Source organism: Haemaphysalis longicornis, unplaced genomic scaffold (genome assembly GCF_048455015.1).
Source record: "Haemaphysalis longicornis isolate Haplotype H1 unplaced genomic scaffold, Haemaphysalis longicornis Haplotype H1 scaffold_2, whole genome shotgun sequence".
Lineage (NCBI taxonomy): Eukaryota > Metazoa > Arthropoda > Arachnida > Ixodida > Ixodidae > Haemaphysalis > Haemaphysalis longicornis.
The window spans coordinates 1,482,892-1,501,009 of NW_027526295.1; the positions used below are offsets into that span (position 1 = coordinate 1,482,892).

The 18,118-nt window shown below is 46.5% G+C and overlaps 1 protein-coding gene across 1 annotated transcript in view; it reads right to left on the reverse strand.

Annotated features, from left to right (window-relative positions):
• The window catches only part of LOC144168682 (diuretic hormone receptor-like), a 182,249-nt gene extending 164,410 nt beyond the window's left edge, over positions 1 to 17,839 (reverse strand). Inside the window, exons 1-2 of the mRNA XM_077697617.1 lie at positions 17,596 to 17,839; positions 1,914 to 2,045 (exon numbers count right to left, since the gene is read on the reverse strand). Coding sequence (XP_077553743.1) covers positions 1,914 to 2,045; positions 17,596 to 17,821 — 358 coding nt within the window. The 5' untranslated portion in view covers positions 17,822 to 17,839. The remainder of the gene's footprint in view (positions 1 to 1,913; positions 2,046 to 17,595) is intronic.
• Positions 17,840 to 18,118: the final 279 nt, after the last annotated feature.

The following is an 18,118-nucleotide window of genomic DNA, read 5'->3' on the forward strand; positions in this document are numbered from 1 at the left end:
GAAACGTTATCTTGGACGAGCGGGGGCAACGTGGTCTTCATTCGTATTCGCATTTGTATTTCTGACACCTTTTCCTGTTAGTTTTATTAGGTGGCATTTTAAGACGATGGTTTTTACTGCCTTTTTGCTCTGCCAAACTTTTGAAAGGGACCCCAGTCGTATTATTCATGGATGAGTGGATGACCATAGCTTGAGATATAAAACTTAAAACAAAACACATGCAGAAATTTAAAGAACTGTCTTCGTGCAACGTGCAACGTACCTACAGTGTGATTTCCTTCCAGCCAATTATGGGTATCAGTAGCCCAGGGCGTTGTAATACTTTGTTATGTTTAAGTTTGTTTTTGTTTGTTGTAAAATGATGTAAATGTATACCGTTGTACCCATGAAGTGCCATTACATCGGTATTATATGTATATACATATATATATATATATATATATATATATATATATATATATATATATATATATATATATATATATATATATATATATATATATATATATATATACATTATTATTTCTTATTCATTTTACTTGATAGCTGTGAAATTGTGAATATTTACTAACGGAAGTATTTTTCAAATCTGGCTAGCAGTATTTGCAAGTAAAACAATGGTTTGACGAGAAGTCTTCAGCATCTTTTCTCTCCCGCGCATTTTTCCCATTGTCGTTGTGCTCTCTCAACCTATTTGGCGCATCCCAGAGTTTGTATACGTGTATTTTTCCGCACCTTAAAGGAAGTTGACACACTACGCGTGCTGTGCATTCAACAAAGGTTCCCGATGATCTATTCCGCAGCCCCTTCGCTTGGCTGCTTCCGGGGTGGTCATTCTGCCGAGCTTAGAAAGCTGATGGGAGGAGAGGCAGAACTTTCACGTTATATGCTTGGCCCACCTTTTTTTACATTGTGCGATACCGTCTGAACGTAAGGTATCACAGCTACCTAGTGCATACGCTATACGCAGACTCCACACGTTTGTAGCTTGGTGCGCATATTTTTCAGAAAGTTCTGTGCGACCGAAACGAGCCGATTCTGAGAATATTCAGAACTCACCAGTGTTTTGGCTTGGTGACTGAACGCATTCGTGATGCAGTGCGTACCGTCTTCTGTGTGTCCTTGTCTTTTTTTGCGCTGTTTGCTCGAATCATGTAGCAACCCGCCCAGTTTCCAAGTTATTTGTAAAGAAACGGTGAGAAATGGCTGGTGATTCTCTCCTGCTTCATTTATTTTCCCTAATATATTGAAAAATGCTTTGAAATTTTGCATTCAAATAGCTTTCATTGTTATTGGGAGAAAGAGATGTTTTTCTTAATCAAACAGAAATTTTCTTTTTACGGCCACTTTATATGCGCATTTTCCCGAGTTAGGTTCTCATTCAGTGTGCTCAGCCAAAGTCAATGAACAATAATCACACCTTCGTTGCCTACAGAAAAAAAAACAAGTGTCCCTACTTGAGTACGCCTCGGGTAGTCAGTGTCACATTTTTTAACACTTAAAATATGTAAGAGCGAAGACGGCAGTAAAAGTTAAATTTGTTTTGTGTGTTTTAAGGTATCTGCACAAGGCTGCTTGGATTTACTATAGCACTATGGCTCGCGTTCGGGTACTAATGTCTCAGTCATGAAACCATAGAGAAATCCTTCTTCCAATTGCAGTGTGAATGTAAAATAACTGATTTGGCAACGGAGAAACTGAAAGTTGTTATGCCAAAAATATTGCAACACTTTTGTCAGTTTCACTTTTTATGTTGTGACATGGAGTGAGTCAGTGTATGAAAATAAAATTGCAGGGTATCAGCTTTTAACGCAAATTTCCTACGTTCCAGAGAATCCCTGAGACAGTGAAAGAAAGCCTTAAAAAAAACGGCCAGTAACCACGAAGGATAACTCGTGGAGGGTTGCACTCACTGGAGGTGTCGTAGTAGAGGTCGTTGAGAAAGGCGAAGCAGGGCAGCACCGCCACAGAGCCGGCCGTCGTCATAGGCCAACACGAAAGGCCGTCCCAAGTGCGGTGGCACGACAGCGGCCAACCATTGTCCTCTGCATCGAACAAAACGTGAGGAGATAAGCTTATTAGCAACTTGACAACAGCGTCGAAAAGGATGTTACTCGAACTATAATATCCTAAAAAATTACAGACACTTTTCAGAAAACTTTCAAATTTTAATGTTTAGGTACTTTGTTTAGTTGCTGTCCTCCCGCTTTTTAAGCTACATTTATTCCTGTGCAAGATGCTTTGCAGCTTTAACCTTTACCCCAAGAATCTAAAAACAACCTGTGCTTCCAAACTGATCGCTGGCTGACAAAAAGAGGCACTTCAAGAGCCTACAAGCTTGGTGGGAAAACTGGCCAGACAAAATCAATTACAAAGCGCACCAGAAAAATCGGAAGTTATCCTAAGCCACGGCCCCCGCTATGTAATCCGAGGGAAAATAAACATTAGTCTTGGAGATCACACAATGTCTGAAACAGAAAAATAAGAATCTAGGAATGTTCATGCAAAGTAATAACGAGGCAAACTTCATTATCGAAAAGATAAAACAAGTAAACTCTGCGAATCGCAAGAATAGCGAGAAGAATAAATAAAAACAGAGCCGGCTTCACGCAGGAAGAAACCCTGCAAATTATGTAGGCCTTGGGAGTCAGCAGCCCGTCATACAGCTTGCATTTCCACTGCCTTAACAGAGAGAAGACAGATGAAGCCAACGTCATACTCTGTACGACTTACAAAGCGGCCCTAGGTCCCCCAAATTATGCAGTAAATGGAAAAACTATGAGCTTTGGTTTATCCAACACCTTTTGAAGAAATCATAGAGGCACCACTCATCTCGCAAAAACAACGCCTACAAAAAACAAAAGCCGGCAGGGATATGCTGCAAAAGGTGGGGTCTCTCGCGGACGTACACCCAATTATTGACAAAGTGAGCATAGAAGTACGAACAATACTGAAAGTGCTCCCCCCCCCACCTCGAAACATAGACTCATACCTGCACAAAGATAGAAGAGCACGAGTAGCCTTCCTGCGAAAACAACTTCAAAACAAGAAAAACGACATCTACACCGATGCTCCTTTCTACAAGGAGAAAAATGCTTCCCTCGTTATAATTGATCACGAAGGCTCCATCAACGATTGTCTCACGCTAGCAGAAACCACTGCCGCTAGCAGAAACCACTGCTCTCCTCCTGGCAATAAGGTATCGGCAGCAAAAAAAAAACGAAATCTTCCAAGTAATCACGGATTCCAAAAACACTATGCAGAATATCATACATGGAAAAATTCACAAACGTTTTAAAAAACTAGAGCGAAAACACCGAACCAGCTCCTCGGCATCATCTAGACTGCAGGGGTCGAGGAGCTGGAGGGAAACGAGAGGGCCGACAAGGCTGCGCGAGCTCTTATAAATCCGCGCGGCCTTCTGCAGTCCTAGCCTTTCTGCAGCCCTTCCCAAGCGGCTTTGGAGGATGCCTCACGGTCCAAAGAGGTGCACGAGCCCTTTTCCCCAACCCGTCCAAGCACCTTCCTTCCGCGGAAACGCAAACACTGAGGCAGATCCAGGCAAACAGTTACCCAAACAAATCCCGGCTGCCCAAAATGTTCTCTCAAACACACACAAACGTATGGTTTAAATGCGGAAACCCTTCCCATTTATTTAATGTAACAAGGACCTGCCTTATCATCTGGCCTTCAGTAAACACCACTACAAAAGCGGGCGTGGTATCGAAGGCAGCTCTGGCCAGATCGACTTGGGGATTCAGAAAGACTTGACTGTTCGAGCCTGGCCAGGAGCAGAAGAGTCTGGGCCTTGGAAGGAAGGCAGCAACCTAGAACAATCGACACCTGTTTTTTTTTTATTACGCGATTTTATCTCTCTCTCTCTCTCTGTCTCTTCCAGGTAGCGAAAAGAACAGGTTTTCCTTGGGAATAAGTGTACCGCATGAGCACATCCCCACATACATGCGTTGTATTTCATAAAAGGAGAATTGGAAATGTTAAGGTATCCCAAGCCGAAACGTTGCTTGAGGCCGCAAATATAATGGATTCTTTTGTTATAAAAATGCACATTATTTTCATAATTTAGAAGCAATGGTAACACAGTGGTATGAACCCCTTAATGGCATTATTAGAGCTTTCGAAAAGCCCTTAGGTCTCTCTCGTATCCGTTTGCCTAGGGTTTTTCGTATGCTCATCACGGACCGAATCTCGGCACAAGATGTAAACAATACGTAGTAAGTGCATGTCTATCCCTCGATGTTTAGAGGGCCCGCTAACAGAACATTAGTCTTTACGGAGGGAAGGCAGAAACGCAGCGCACATTGGAAATGTTCAACACACTCGAGAAAAACTGAGGCACCGCGGTTACTTCGTAGGTTTAGCCACATCAGCGACCAACAAAAGTAATGTTTGTGGGAACCCACGCTGCCAACCCACGCTGGGACACGTGGTCGTGTTTACGTGCGAGTGGAGAGGCAGCGTGACCGACGTATTAAATGCAGAGCATTTCTTTAACTCACGATGTCACCCGGCGTTGGTGTGCCTCGGCGTCCGCAACAGCCGTTCCAGGTGCGCCCTCTCCCCCACTCCTCCTCTCCCGCATCACGCTACCCTCCTCGCTCTCAACAACAGGTCCGCACCCCTCCCCCTACACTATAAAAAAAAATAATACTTACCGGCGCCTGGTTTCGATCCCACGACCCTGCGGGCGGAACAGAAGCTACATGGTGCTCTACCTACTGCGCCACAAAGCCGACACAGAATGCAAGGCTACGAACGCGCCTTATATCCTTGACTCATCCAAACTACGTCAAGAAGCTGCTGATACAACGCATTCACTACCACCAACTCCCCAAACACTAAACGTTTACGCAGTACACCCACCCCCTATGCGACGCATTTATTCGAGTCCCCCTCGCGTGGAGATTTTCCAGGGACGCGCCCGCCAGGAAGGCGCTGCACGATTACCCCTATGCGGAACTATATGCGGCGGTGTCCCAGTCAGTTGCTTATAATGGGCGCGCGCCTGCACGGGCCTCTTTTCTTTCAGAGGCAGCTGCTGACAACTGCACCGGACACCACACTTGCGGAGCACGAGCCACAGACGGCACCCTGGCATGCTTGGGCTTGGGCCCTTTGCAATAACCCCCGGGTCCTAGGAGGTCATCTGTGATGGCACCGATCTACCGCCGTACATGGTGAGCCGTGAAGCCACTATGGCCGGCACGGTTTCCACCGCATGGTTCTTGACGACAGCACCGGTGACCGTAGCTGAGGGCAGCCAGGGCCGGCCGTGAATGCAGCGCCGCCGGTACTTCGGGGAGGACCACCCGGTCTTTGAAGATCGTCCCTGGCGCCGGTATTCATCCATCCGGCATTAGCGGTTGTAAGCGGCGAATAAATAGCCGTGATGTTGAACCGCTGCTTCAGCGTACGCTCTTTCTTGGTAGCAGCAAGGCCGAACTGCTTCAAGCTCTATGGTGTAGCTCACGTCGGCCAAGGTGTTGTGGCAGTAAGGCAAAGGGGTAGCCCTCCGGGACTCAAAAGGCTACGGAATACTTAGGTGATGGTGTCTAGTTCCCCACAGGGGCCAAAACAAAAGCTATCACGCACTTGCAATGCGAAACGAAATCAATTCCTTCCTCCGTTATAAGTCGAGCTATGGAAAAAAGCTGCGCAATATCCTGGGTTTGCTTTGTTGAAAAAAAAAAAAAACTTGTGGTTGAGTCCTCTGTCATGGGAATCGGTGAAAAATGTAAGTGAAATGTTCAGGGAAATCTGCAGCTGAGCATGATTTGCGGGTCGGCGGCTGTCTCGTGGGTGTGCTTGGCGAGCGACGTCCTGCTGCGGGTCACTTCGACAAAGTTGTACTGGCGTCATTTCCGTGACCGATATGACGTCAGTGAAACCTTGGTGTATTTCGACATAAAACACTTTCGTGATAAAATATCAAATCCGAAAATGAACAACCCTTAGCATAACCAGAGTCCTTCAGTGCTTCTCTGGTCTGTGAAACTCCCGGTCAAGTTTCCTACGGAAACAAGGGCTACCGCGAGGGGCACCACCGTAGATAGGAGGGCATCGGGCGACCGCCGCTGCTCTGTAGCCCGACCGGCAGGCAGGAACACAGTAGCAGCATGCTCGTTCACACCAAATTTTTGCGCCACTCACAAAATAACAAGTCCATTTGAGCGGCTCACGACACGTAAAGCGAAAGCGCACTGCTGATAAGGCGGCGAGCGTCTGTTTTATCTTACTCCGAGGTCCGTTCCCTGCAAAACGCGCTCTGCCCACGCCCCCGGCTGCCCTCCGATCAACACCAGCGCCGTGGCGCGGCAGCGTGCGAAGCTCTCCCACAGCGTGACGGCGAAGTTTTATGACCAGAAAGGCATTGATGGACTGTGCTATAACGTACTCTTAAGTACCAAAGGTTGCTTCCCCGCAAGGAGACCTGTGTGCAGGGTTCACGGAGCAAAAATAAGGCAGGCGTGCTACCTTTAGAGGCCGCGGCTTGCTTCGTTGTAATGGCGCCACGTCAGCGAAATCTTCGTGTATTCAGGAATCAAACACTTTCGTGCTTATAATTACTAGGAACGAGTTTGGTGTTAGGCTTGACAAGTTATATCCAGCAACGAACGAAAAAGTTCACACATTTTCTGGTAACTGCATGATATTTGCAGCTTATTACGTTGATTATAGTCTCCATTTCGCCAAGAGGTTTGCTGCGTCTGGCTATGATTTGACAGCTCAGTGTAATCAGTGGTGGCGAATATTTTTTTTTAAAGAACGAAAGTACAAGAGTAAAACGTGTTTTTTTGTCGCTTCAATAATTGCCATGCTAGTCTTAACAGCCTGCTTTAAAGGATAATCTGTATACAGAGCTACAACAAACATGAGCTGTTGTGGGCAATAGTCAAAGTGGTAAAAAATGCTTATTCGAAGGTTTGAGGGTATTGAAGGTTCTGATTTCACATTTATATTTTTTGCGAGATGCCGCAGGTAGTTCAATAAAACGCACACCTTGAACAGTAAATCACAGGCATCTCGTTTGCATAGGGTGGAAAAGCACGAGTATAAACTTACAGGGCATGTGATATCTGAGAACTACGCCCACAGAAACCACGATGCAGAAGTATAAAACACTAGCAAGATCGCAAACAGGGAAATAGTGCAGCAAAGGAGAGGATGCCATCAGCCGGTAACAGATAAGTCCGGTGTGTGTCATATTAAGCAAGTGCTATGAAAAGTAATTTTTGACCGTCCTTTTCGTTTGCACTTTGAGCAGGTTGTGTGAGACCTAAGCACATCAAAATTATTGTAAAAAAATAAAAAGAGCTAGTGAGGAATACGTTTTACCGGAGCGTAATACTCTTTTTTAAATCTCACGGTGAGCAGCAGCTTTGGCTTTCACCTGGTGTGTCCTGCGATTTGCGATCACCTGCCTGGTCACAGTGTGAAGCTACGGGGTGGAAGGTCGCACCTATCAACACGTCCTCCCTGTTTTTCTGCCGTTGCAGGCCACAATCATGGAGTTTCATACTAATATACGAAAGAGGGGACACTGCCGCTAGTATCTACGCGAGCCGCTGAATGGCGGATTCAACCCCTTGGGAGGCGGCCATGCCTGGAGGATAGGTAATTTTCCCACTTGGCTTGACACAGCAATCATTTTGACTTTACCTAAAGTACTGTGTTGAAATTAAAAAAAGCTCTAAATAATAATGAAGGATTTATACATTATTAATAGTGTAAGCAACTTATGCTTTCCTTTATTTTGGTATCGAGGTTGATAAGAATTTTAATAAACGGGAAGAGATTTGCAAACTGTGTAAACGGCTGAGTTTCGCAGAGCCGGTGATTCGGCGGCGGAGCGTTTTTGGTTTTTGTTTCTTTTTTGCGTGCGACTGCGATTTGGCGATGGCGTGCGGATGAAGCAGGGGGGCTCTCCTGTATTCTCCAAGTTTGCGTGGTCACGGTCGGTGACAGCAATTTTGCGTGCGCCTTGTGTAAATCAATGATTGCAGGCAGCTAATTACCAGCGGAAAAGGGTTGTGATGTGCTTGCGAGAACAGCCTAGCAGACGGTGGTTGCATTGACAGAATCGCTTTTTACATGTGACCTGTTATTTCTTGTTTCTCCGCTTTCTGCCGTGCACCTGTGCTGACAGGCCAGCTCGTTGCTGACACACCCTCCGGTCGACGCGATATATTGTTACATGAAGAAAAATTCGACAGCCGTACGCGTATACTAAGTGAAGGTATGGAATTTTATTTGGCTTAGCCGCTACTGCGCTCGTGTTGTCTCGCAAGCGCCGTAATTAACGGGACTAGGATGGAACAGCGTGCTCGTACTGTCTACCAATCCCGAGTTCGCGTCCGTTTTTAGAAATGCTGCAGAACATAGCTGGTGTGGAGTAGGGACTACACAGCGATGCTACTGCTTTGCTCACCCATTTTATTCCAGCCGAGCAATATTTCTTATTGCAGCCACTGGAATAGGGCGTAATTCTGCCCTAGAACGAGCAGTCGATGCTTTCGATGCCAAAACTGAAACTGATCGCGCAGAAAAATCCGTAGCCCAGTGCGCATAACAACCGCCAAGCCTCAAGTTAAGGCAAGTTTTAAAATCACATGTGTCTACGTGACACAATGAGCTCCATGGTGATTGAAGGATTGCAGCGCCAGTGTCCCCTCTAGTGTTTAGTTTGAAAGCCTATGGCCACAACAAAGTGTGGCGTGGTCTGAGCGCCGCAGGCTATTAGCAGCGATATTGTTAAGGTGCCTTGGTGTCCCGTTGATATCGGTGCGCTACGGCCGCCGTTGCAATAACTTTCGCCTTCATAGACCAGATTTATGGGAAATCCCCAAGGTGGACTAAGTTGCTGCGAAGGAAAGTTTGACATCAACCTCAATGCAGCCGTAAGGCTACAAAGGAAAGCTGTACAGCTTTCTAAATAACTACGCAGTTCATGAAAATTTTGTCCTGGTCCAGGTTTAGAACCCGGGACCACCGCTTAACCGAAGCAGCCGCTCTACCAACTCAGCTAACTTGGAGGCTAGCAGTTTGTAGCACGAGGGTGAACTGATAAACAACTCGAAGTGAAATATTTCCTGGACACGGACGAATTTTTAAACGCGAAGTTTCTGAGAAGGCTGTACAGCTTTCCCTTGTAGCCGTACAGCTGCATTCAGCTGGGTTTCGAACTTTCCTTCGCAGAAACGTACTCCATTTTGGCGATTTTCCCTAAATCTGGTCGATTACACTTGTCCATCACTTCGAGTTGATCAATTCGCTCTCGCGGTACAAACTGCTGGCCTCCTGGTTAGCTTAGCTGGTAGAGCGACTGCTCCAATTAAGCGGTGGTCCCTGGCTCGAATCTTGGAAAAGGACGAAGTTTTATTCAACTGCGAAGTTTCGGAGAAAGCTGTACAGCTGTCCTTTGTAGCCTTATACGGCTGCATTGAGGTGGATGTCAAACTTTCTACCCCTTCATTTAGTTCGCATGTCGGAGATATCGTATCCTGGCTTTCTTATTCGGTAACAAAATTGCAAGGGCATGTTCTCACTTCAGTGGGGGAAGAAGGGTCACACATGAGCTCTAGTACAGGCACAAATTTAGGCCGCAAGGCGGTAAGGGGGATGGGCAGCTACCCCTACCACCCCTCGAAATCAGCCACTGCAGTGCCAGCCATATTCAGGGCCGGTCGGAGGGCCTTGCAAGATAAAGGTCGCTACCTCCTCATGGAGACGTAGTTCTTCGTGAAAGCGCTTCGGTCATACGCTCGGCATTTACTATATCCAAACAAAATTGCTTTAGCACTTGTCCAGCTAGAGATACTAGAAAAGATGAATGAGAAGAAGTGGCAGGTGGGATATCTCATATTTGCAGGGCCCCAAAATAAGTTCCGTCAATCACACGCAGGCACAGCTGTGCTGTTGACTTTTCCCGGAGATCCGCCCTTTGCCTCATATCCGGCACTACTCCATTCTTGGGTGTCATAACTTCAGTGCGTGACGACACGCCCAACGAGATCGGTAACTTGGCCTCATTTCATGGAGACTTGCTGAAGTAAGGGGAGCGTCGATATTCCTCCGTACTCCCGTTCAGCAAGCTAGGGCCCCATTTCTCACCTTGTTGACACGGGAGGGACAATATAGTTGCCCGTTTGGCCCACCCTTCGGGTTGTGAGGAGCGCCAACTCTGTTCGCAAAGCCGTCGATACGTCCAAGTACCTCTAAACCTTTTGCAACCGTTTAATTGCATCGCGGTGGCTGGTTTTCTCGGAATGTGCCCCACCTAGAATATTCGTCGCGTTCAAGAAAAGGAACAGTAGCAAGCATTCTAAAAGGCCACATCAGGCTAAAAAGTTTCTGGGGGTTTGTTCATTGAAGGAGAAATTTCGAGGTCTAGTTAGGGACCAAGAAACAGCTTACAGCACACTACCGAGGCTCTGTGCGCGCTAGCGGCGTGAAAATGCTCTTACTCCTTCCCCAAGATTCACGCTCCCAAGGAGACAGCGAGGCAAGGTTTCTGAAGATAGAATTAGTTTCCGTCTTCTCTTTAGTGTCTGCAATGGTGAGAGTGACATTGAATGCCTATTTTATAAAATTCACCTGCAGCCTAATTAGGTTGCAGGTGTTCCGGCGCGACAAATCTCAACCATCCTTGTCGTTGATATTGTGTGAGCAGGAAGGCCACATAGCAGTTTTTGGCGATATTAATATTGATTTGGCATGTACACCTTTAAATAATTACGTTTTGGTTTGGAGTTCTTAATTTGATTAACACAGTGACGGAACCTGCCTCGATTACCCTAAGTAGCCGAGGAAGGTTACCTAAGAGCCATCTACTTTTAATAATGACAATATTTTATGTGCCACATGTGTCTTATTTTATTCTTGATCCCTTTCCAGCCTTACTTGTTCTTGTAACTCTGTTTGCTGTGAGCGGGAAATAATTTGGTCTGGGCTACTAATGTCAAAAATATAGTACAATGTATATTGTTGCCACTGCGAAAATCACGCCATGTACTCTGCGTCCAGCAACCGGACATTCCTTCCAAATGGCAGGCGGGACGGGCAGCAAATGAAAGCTTTAAGTGAGTTTGGAGAGAAAAAATAAATATCACTATACAAAGTCCTCTATAGACAGATAGTGATTATGTGCTCTTGGTCACCACTCATGTCACGTTTTGGTCGCTTCTTCCCGAGGTAAGATAATGATTGAAAGACGAAACACTGGTTTGAAAGTTCCAGCGCCAGCAAGATGCGAAAACAAGCTAGCATAGCCTTTTCACCGCAGTTCAAGGGGGGAGGAATTTGTTGTATTGTGATGAGTGTAAGGATCCGAAATACAAACGGGCAATCTTTTTAAGCCGCCGAGCGACCTAAGCTGTGTTCATATTTTTTCTAAACCTTGCAAGGTTAATACTTACTACCTACCGTCTTTTGATAAAAGTTGTTTTGTGAATGTCACACAGCGCGGCCTTACGCAAGCTAGGTAACTTTGCATCCGCTGTTTTTTTAGAATGCTCATCCCATTACCCCTTAGTTTATTCTATCTGATATATTTCTGACAGCCTGTTTTCACCTGTTGGGAGAAAACTAAACATCATGGTTCTGTACTTGCAGTGCCGTTTGGCACTGTGCGAGACAGCCAAATTAAATCGCTTTGTAATATCTATTTGCGGTTTTCCCAGACGCTTACCTCGATTTCTTCACTGGAATGCTATGACCTCTGCCCCTGTCTCTTTACCTTGACCGACTATGTATTTCCAACATCTGCCCTAAGTGAGCAGTTAGCAAACAGCCTTTAGTTCTCTTGCTGCTGTGATGCATCCTCGAGCTTCAATTATAAGTACTTTGGCACGCGTCAGTGAGTCTTGCCGTCTGATTTGTTGATATACGTAGGTATATTCTCGAACGGAGATCGTTTAAATTTAAAGGGGGCAAACCCACAGATTCAACGTACAGAACATGTGGTAAGCGAGCATGGTGCTTCACCCGTTGTGTGTGTTGAATCTCTTTGCCCACTGTAAATTTATGCGCTAACTGTTGAAGCATTGACAAAATATTATCCCTCGTCTTTGCGAATGAATTAAAAAATATCGATTCACAAAAATGTACACCAGTGTCGGACGACCGCTGCATAGGTTGTCCTCAACGCACACAGAACTTTTGAATCGTTTTCTTCCGAAGAAGTGCCAATGCATAGAAAACAACTACGGCGAAATCAGATTGCTGCAAGTAATTGAAACAACTTTGGGCATTTGAAAGTTGACATAAAGCACTAAGCAGTTATAATGCTGCTAAACAACACCGTTACCGACGGACCGGACACATGAATCGGACTCACACACGTGCGCTGTGGCTGTCCCTCGGTTTTTTTAACGCTCATGTACCACCAACCCAAATTTCCAAACACTTGAGTCTTGCTACACTGATGACTTAGCAGTAACGTTCTGGTATCAATAGAACGCCTTTGAATTCCAACAGAAGGCGCAGGTCTACACTGAGTATGTAGTGTTTAACTTGGAGTTCCCTCAATCAGCGCCGAGGTATTGCAATAGAGATTGGCCATGAGTACTTAAACGCATAACAGAACAATAGGTGAGCGAACCGTGGCAGAAAATTTTCTGCATGTGTGGAAGTAAGTGGGCTGCTTTGGGCTAACTTTCGTGCTGAATAGTTGTCTAATGCATCAAAATCTACACTGAAACACTTCATGACTGAAGGTCGCCCGTTGTTGCTACATGGAATCAATTAAGTGGCGCTCAAGATAAGAAACAAGGACTACAGACCACCACCCCTACCAAATTTTGCGTCGCATAAGCACGTCCGCAACTGTAGATGGGTATTTTATGCCCATTTAACGTTTGTTTAGGGCTCTCGTAAAACCACGGTAAATTGTGCTGAGTAATAAATCGAAGCAAGGACAATAGACTACCCTAGACTAAAATACCATACACTACCATAACCTAGACTACCATAACATTCTATAGCCTCCTATAACATACTTCCCCCATAAATGATCACATAACTTATTCATAAGTCGTCTTCTAAAGGCACCTGCGCTATCTCAGTGCGTTGGTTGGTAAAAAACAGCTCAATTTGTCAGGTAAACTAGCCGGCCCGATTAATATAAGATTCAATGTATTTTTCCTCGCCAGTCTTCATCGACACATGTTCGCAGTGCATTATGTTAAAGAACACAACTCTTTTATCGTCTTGGATGTACAGTTAAACACACCCAAATTGGAAAGATAACTTCGCCGATATTCACAGGGACGTCATCGATCACTCAGGGAAAACTAACGCATAATGTGAGCAGTGCTCTAGCTACCCGCTATACCGTATCCGCTGCACAAATGATGTCGCAGGAACTTTATGTTTGATAACGTCTCCAGAAAATCGCAGAGAAATGTTCTTTAAGCTATCCTTCCCCTTTTTCGCCTCTGAATAGCGTCGTCACCGCCAGTGTTTGGTGTAAATTAGGTAGCTCAGATTTCTTTACTTACCAGCTTTGTAAGTTGCTACCTTGGGTGTAAGGGCTCTGTTACATTGCACCCTATTTTAGGGTGTACGAGTAGTGGTTTTATTGCGGAATAACTGCTTCGCGTACTATTCAACTTGCCCACTAGGTTGGGAAAAGATTCGTTTGCCATTTTAAGTGACGTGAGTGAATATAGCTTGGAAGAAATGCGCCCAAATTTTCGCAATGGCTTCTCAGCTAAATGGGACAGCCACTGCCGCACTTCATGCAAGCATGTTGCGTAGGACAAGATTTAAAGACGCCCTGTGTGCCAAAGGTGCATTATAAAATAAACACTGATCATAAATTCATCTGCCTAATCTCATTGTACATTCCTCGCTTCAAGGTACCACCTGAGGTGCTTTAGCCGCTAATCAAAGATATGGGATAAAATTTGCAGACAAGAACATGCATCATGCGGCCTCCATTGGTGAGCCTAATTGCTGCAAGAATGGGCGCTCCTGCTCCAGGAAAAATACAATCCACAACGTTATTTAGCTATTTACACATTGTAGCGTACAGCAAATGCGTACCCCGGGCGGTGGGAGGGGGGGGCGAGGGGGTGGCCTTGCAGTTTAATGAGGCACAAAAATACCAAAGAGCGACAGCGAAGGGTCTAACCTGAAGCGCTCGAAAACCGAGAGCAAGGCACCAGCGCACGCCATCCGAAGACGATGGTTTTGCTTGTTCTGCCTCATCGTCGATCACCGTTGCGTGTGTCCTTTCTTATAAAACATGTGACAATATTAGGAACCCAGTTTTACGTGTTTTTTTTCAGCCAGTATGGCAGAATTGCCCGTGCTATTATAAAGTATTATCAAAGGGTTCACCGCCCATCCATATGAAGAATGACGAAGCCCATATACGATCTCATCTGTGCGCTTCAATACCAAGCGTTTGATACGAATGTACTACTGATACAAAAGTTTCGACTAGTCGGCACAATGTTCCATCAAATGACGAAGAGAGAGATAGAGAGAGAGAAACTTTATTCACAGTTGAAGTGAGCATATTTGTGGTCGGGGTCTTCAGTCAAAGACTCAGTTGGCACTGCCGGCTGACTTCGCCTTTTCCGCTAGCAAAATCTGCGTTTCAGGGCAGGAGCTGGCCAGCGTACTCTCCCACTGCTCGCGTGAGGCGTTGGGGATGAGGGGAAGACCTGGGTTTTGTTGACATTCCCAGACAATATGGTAAAGTGTGCCTGGGGCTTGGAAATAAGTACATAGAGAGTCACACAGAACAGGATGGATGACGTGTAGTCTTGTTGGGTGTGGTTACGTATTAGTTTTCAGTTGTCTATTTTTTTCGTGGCCTATTTTTTCGTGGCCTGATCGGTGGCTGGTGGATAGAGTTGTCTCGCTAGTCGGTAATGTTCGGTTATGTCGGCGTATGTGAGGAGCCGTTGCCAGGTTCACTCCGACTCTTCTTGCCGTGCCCGCTGGGCGAGTTCTCGGGCAAGCACGTGTGCCGTCTGGTAGCTGCGAGGAGCAGAGTGGGCAGGGGTACAAATGATTGTGACCTGCTTCTGTGGTCGTCGCTGAAGGAGAACCCGAAGCGCTTGTCTTGAAACCAGACCTGGTTGGTACGCTCGGCAGGCGGCTTGGCTGTCCGTAATAATTACTTCGGCCTTTGTCTGGGAGCGGCCAAGGGTGATAGCCGTCTCTTCAGTCTGCTTGCTGTTAGACGACCGGAGCGTCATACTGCAAAGGAGGTCGGTTGTGGAGGTAACGGCCGCCGATCCTACCCCCTACCTCGCGTATTCCGCCGCGTCTGTATAGACGACGTGGTCTTGTCCTCCGTACTGTTTTTCTAGCGCAGTACCTCTTGCTGTGCGTCTTCCCTCATGATGTCGTTGGGACATGTTCCGGAGTATGGGATGGACGAGAATTTTGGGCCTTAGTTCGGGCGGTATGTCCACTACGTTTTCCGTGATGTGCGGCGCCGTGTAACCAAGCGTAGCTAGCGTTTCCCTACTCGCGGGCTTGCTCCGAGTATTAATTTCTGCGCTGTTAGGTGAGCCTCTATGAGCTCTTCGATTGTGTTGCGCAGTCCCAAAGCCGTGCGTCGTACCTTAGAGGTGCTCGCAGGAAGTTCCAGGGCTTGTTTGTAAGGGACATCTAAGGACATCTAGCTTTTTGCGCTCCAATGCCCCCAAAACCGCATGAGGGGCCACGTAAACGATTCTCGAGACGACGAAGGCCTGCACAAGATGGACCATGTCTTTTTAGTTTAGTCTATGGCTCTTGTTCGCTACCCTACGCTACATCCGAACGATTTGAACCGTGGTTTCTTGAAGCCTGTTCAGAAGCAGGGTGTTTTGGCAGTTTTTCTGGTACGTCATTCTCAATATCTTGATCGAGGATTTCGGTTTGATGAGTATGCCGTCGAGCCAAATTTTGATGCTGTCTGAAGGGTCCCGGCGGCAGTTCTGACTTCTGCGGGGCACAACTTAAACCACATCGGCTGCCGTAGGTGCGGATGGCGTTCGCTGCCATTTGTAGGCTGTCTTGCATAACGTCGGGAGAACCTTTGGCAATCCAGATCGTTATATCGCCCGCATACAGGGCATGCTTAATATTGAGGATTGCCTCTAATTGTCGGGAAGGCCTATCATGGCTATGTTGAAAAGTAGAGGCGATAGCACTGGCCTTTCTGGTGTACCACGACTGCCACACTTTCTGAGGGAAGACTTGATGCCACCAATTTAAATGATAGCAGTTCCATTGGACAAAACATTTTTGATGAAGGGGTACGTCTTTTCCCTGCAACCCAGGTTGCCAAGATTGGTGAGCATTGCTTCGGGTGTTACATTGTCGAACGCACCTTTCAAGTCTAAAGCCACGATCGCTTCGCTTTAGGTGTGGTGTGACTGGCTGCCTCAAATATGTCCTTCTTCTGCTGCAGTTGTACGTTCTGAGCTCAGAGGTGTGGGCGGAACCCGAACATCGAGGGAAGCATTTGGTCCGTCGTTTCAAGAAACCTTTGTACAGGGTTAAGAACGAAGTGTTCTATCAGCTTTCCGATGCACGAAGTGAGGGAGATGGGTCGAAGGTTATCCGTTCAAGGTGTTTTGCCTGGTTTTGGAAGGAGACGAATCTCTGCTTCATTCCAGGCCGGTGGAACCACCCCCTTCTCCCAGAACTCGTTCATGTAGGTGGACAAAACCTCTACGGAGCCGTCGTCCAGGTTTGTTAGGGCCTTGTTCGACTCGCGGTCCATGCCAGGGGACGTGTTCCTGCGGATCTTAAGCAAAGCCGCCCTCACTTCGGCTGATGTTATTAGGCTATCGAGATCTGCACTCGGACGCCCCCCGTACTCCGGAAACTGCGCCCTGGGTGTAGGCGGAAAATATCTTGCCTGTAGCTCCCGTAGGAGGCCTTCTTACATGCCAGGAAATTGGTGAATGATGGCTTGCATCGCCTTACTTGTTTCCCTCCGACTTTTAGTACGGTCGATTGGGTAGCGGAGGGTGTTCCACGTCTTGGATGTACTCAGTCTTTCTTGAAGAGCATCGCACATCTGAAGCCAGTTCTGCCTACAGAGCTCAGCCGTGTACGTTGACACCTCTTTGTTGAGCAAAGCTATTCGTTTTCGGGGTCTCTTGTTATGCCTTTGTACCTTCTATGTGCGAAGAAGGCTGCGGCTTGCCTGCCATAATTGACGAATTTGTAGACAAAGCCCCATTCAGTCAGAAATGGTTGTGCGAGACTGGATAATACGACAATACAACCATATATTAGTATAAAGTTACACGTGAATGTAGACAATTTGTCGAACGTTTGGGGACATTAGCTGCATGAATTTCGTCTTGCATCTTTAGTGCTTTAATGTTTCATGTGTAGTGTAACTTCCCTGATATTCATTTATTTTGGGCTACGTTTTATAGCTCTTTGGATAGCGCGGCATCGACAGTTTTTTTTCCTGTTGTCTTCCTCAAAATATTCCCATACAGAGAGAGATCCGTCAATATTTTGCTGCTAAAAAATCTGAGTTCTTAGCAGCAAAGCCGAAAAATATTTGACGTCAAAATTTATATTTATTTCGATCAGACGGTTTGTCTTGCTCACCTTGATAGTAGGCGTGAGATTCATTGAGGGCGGCGATGTAGCAGCGTATCTGGGCGAGAGAGAAGTTGGCCAAGTAGCTCTCGTCGAAGACCGGACCAGTCTGCCCAGTGACGTCGTGGTCAACCGTGAAGTTCTCGATGGCGGCCACCAGTGAGTCAAGAGCTGCGCTGTGCTCGCTCTCGGTCCACGAAAGGCCGCCCTCGCTTCGTCCGCCCGTGCCGTCCATTCCTTCAGGCCGTAGACGGTCGCACTGTGTGGGGCCTCACTTGCGGCGGCGACCTGAAGGTATAAAAATAAGTATTAGATATTTATGTCAGTCCGTCGAGACACCGGACTTTTTTTCTAATTCACAAGGTTGCGTTCAGTTTCACTGGTTATAAATGGAGCGTGGATTGCTATTAGGCTAATGTTCCCTGTAGATGTTTTTAGTGCGAAGCACTTAAGCGCGCGATTCCGTGGTTTGATGGCGACGTCGTCTTCCGTAAGTAGGTGAACGAAGGAGACGCCGAAAACAGAAAGAAAA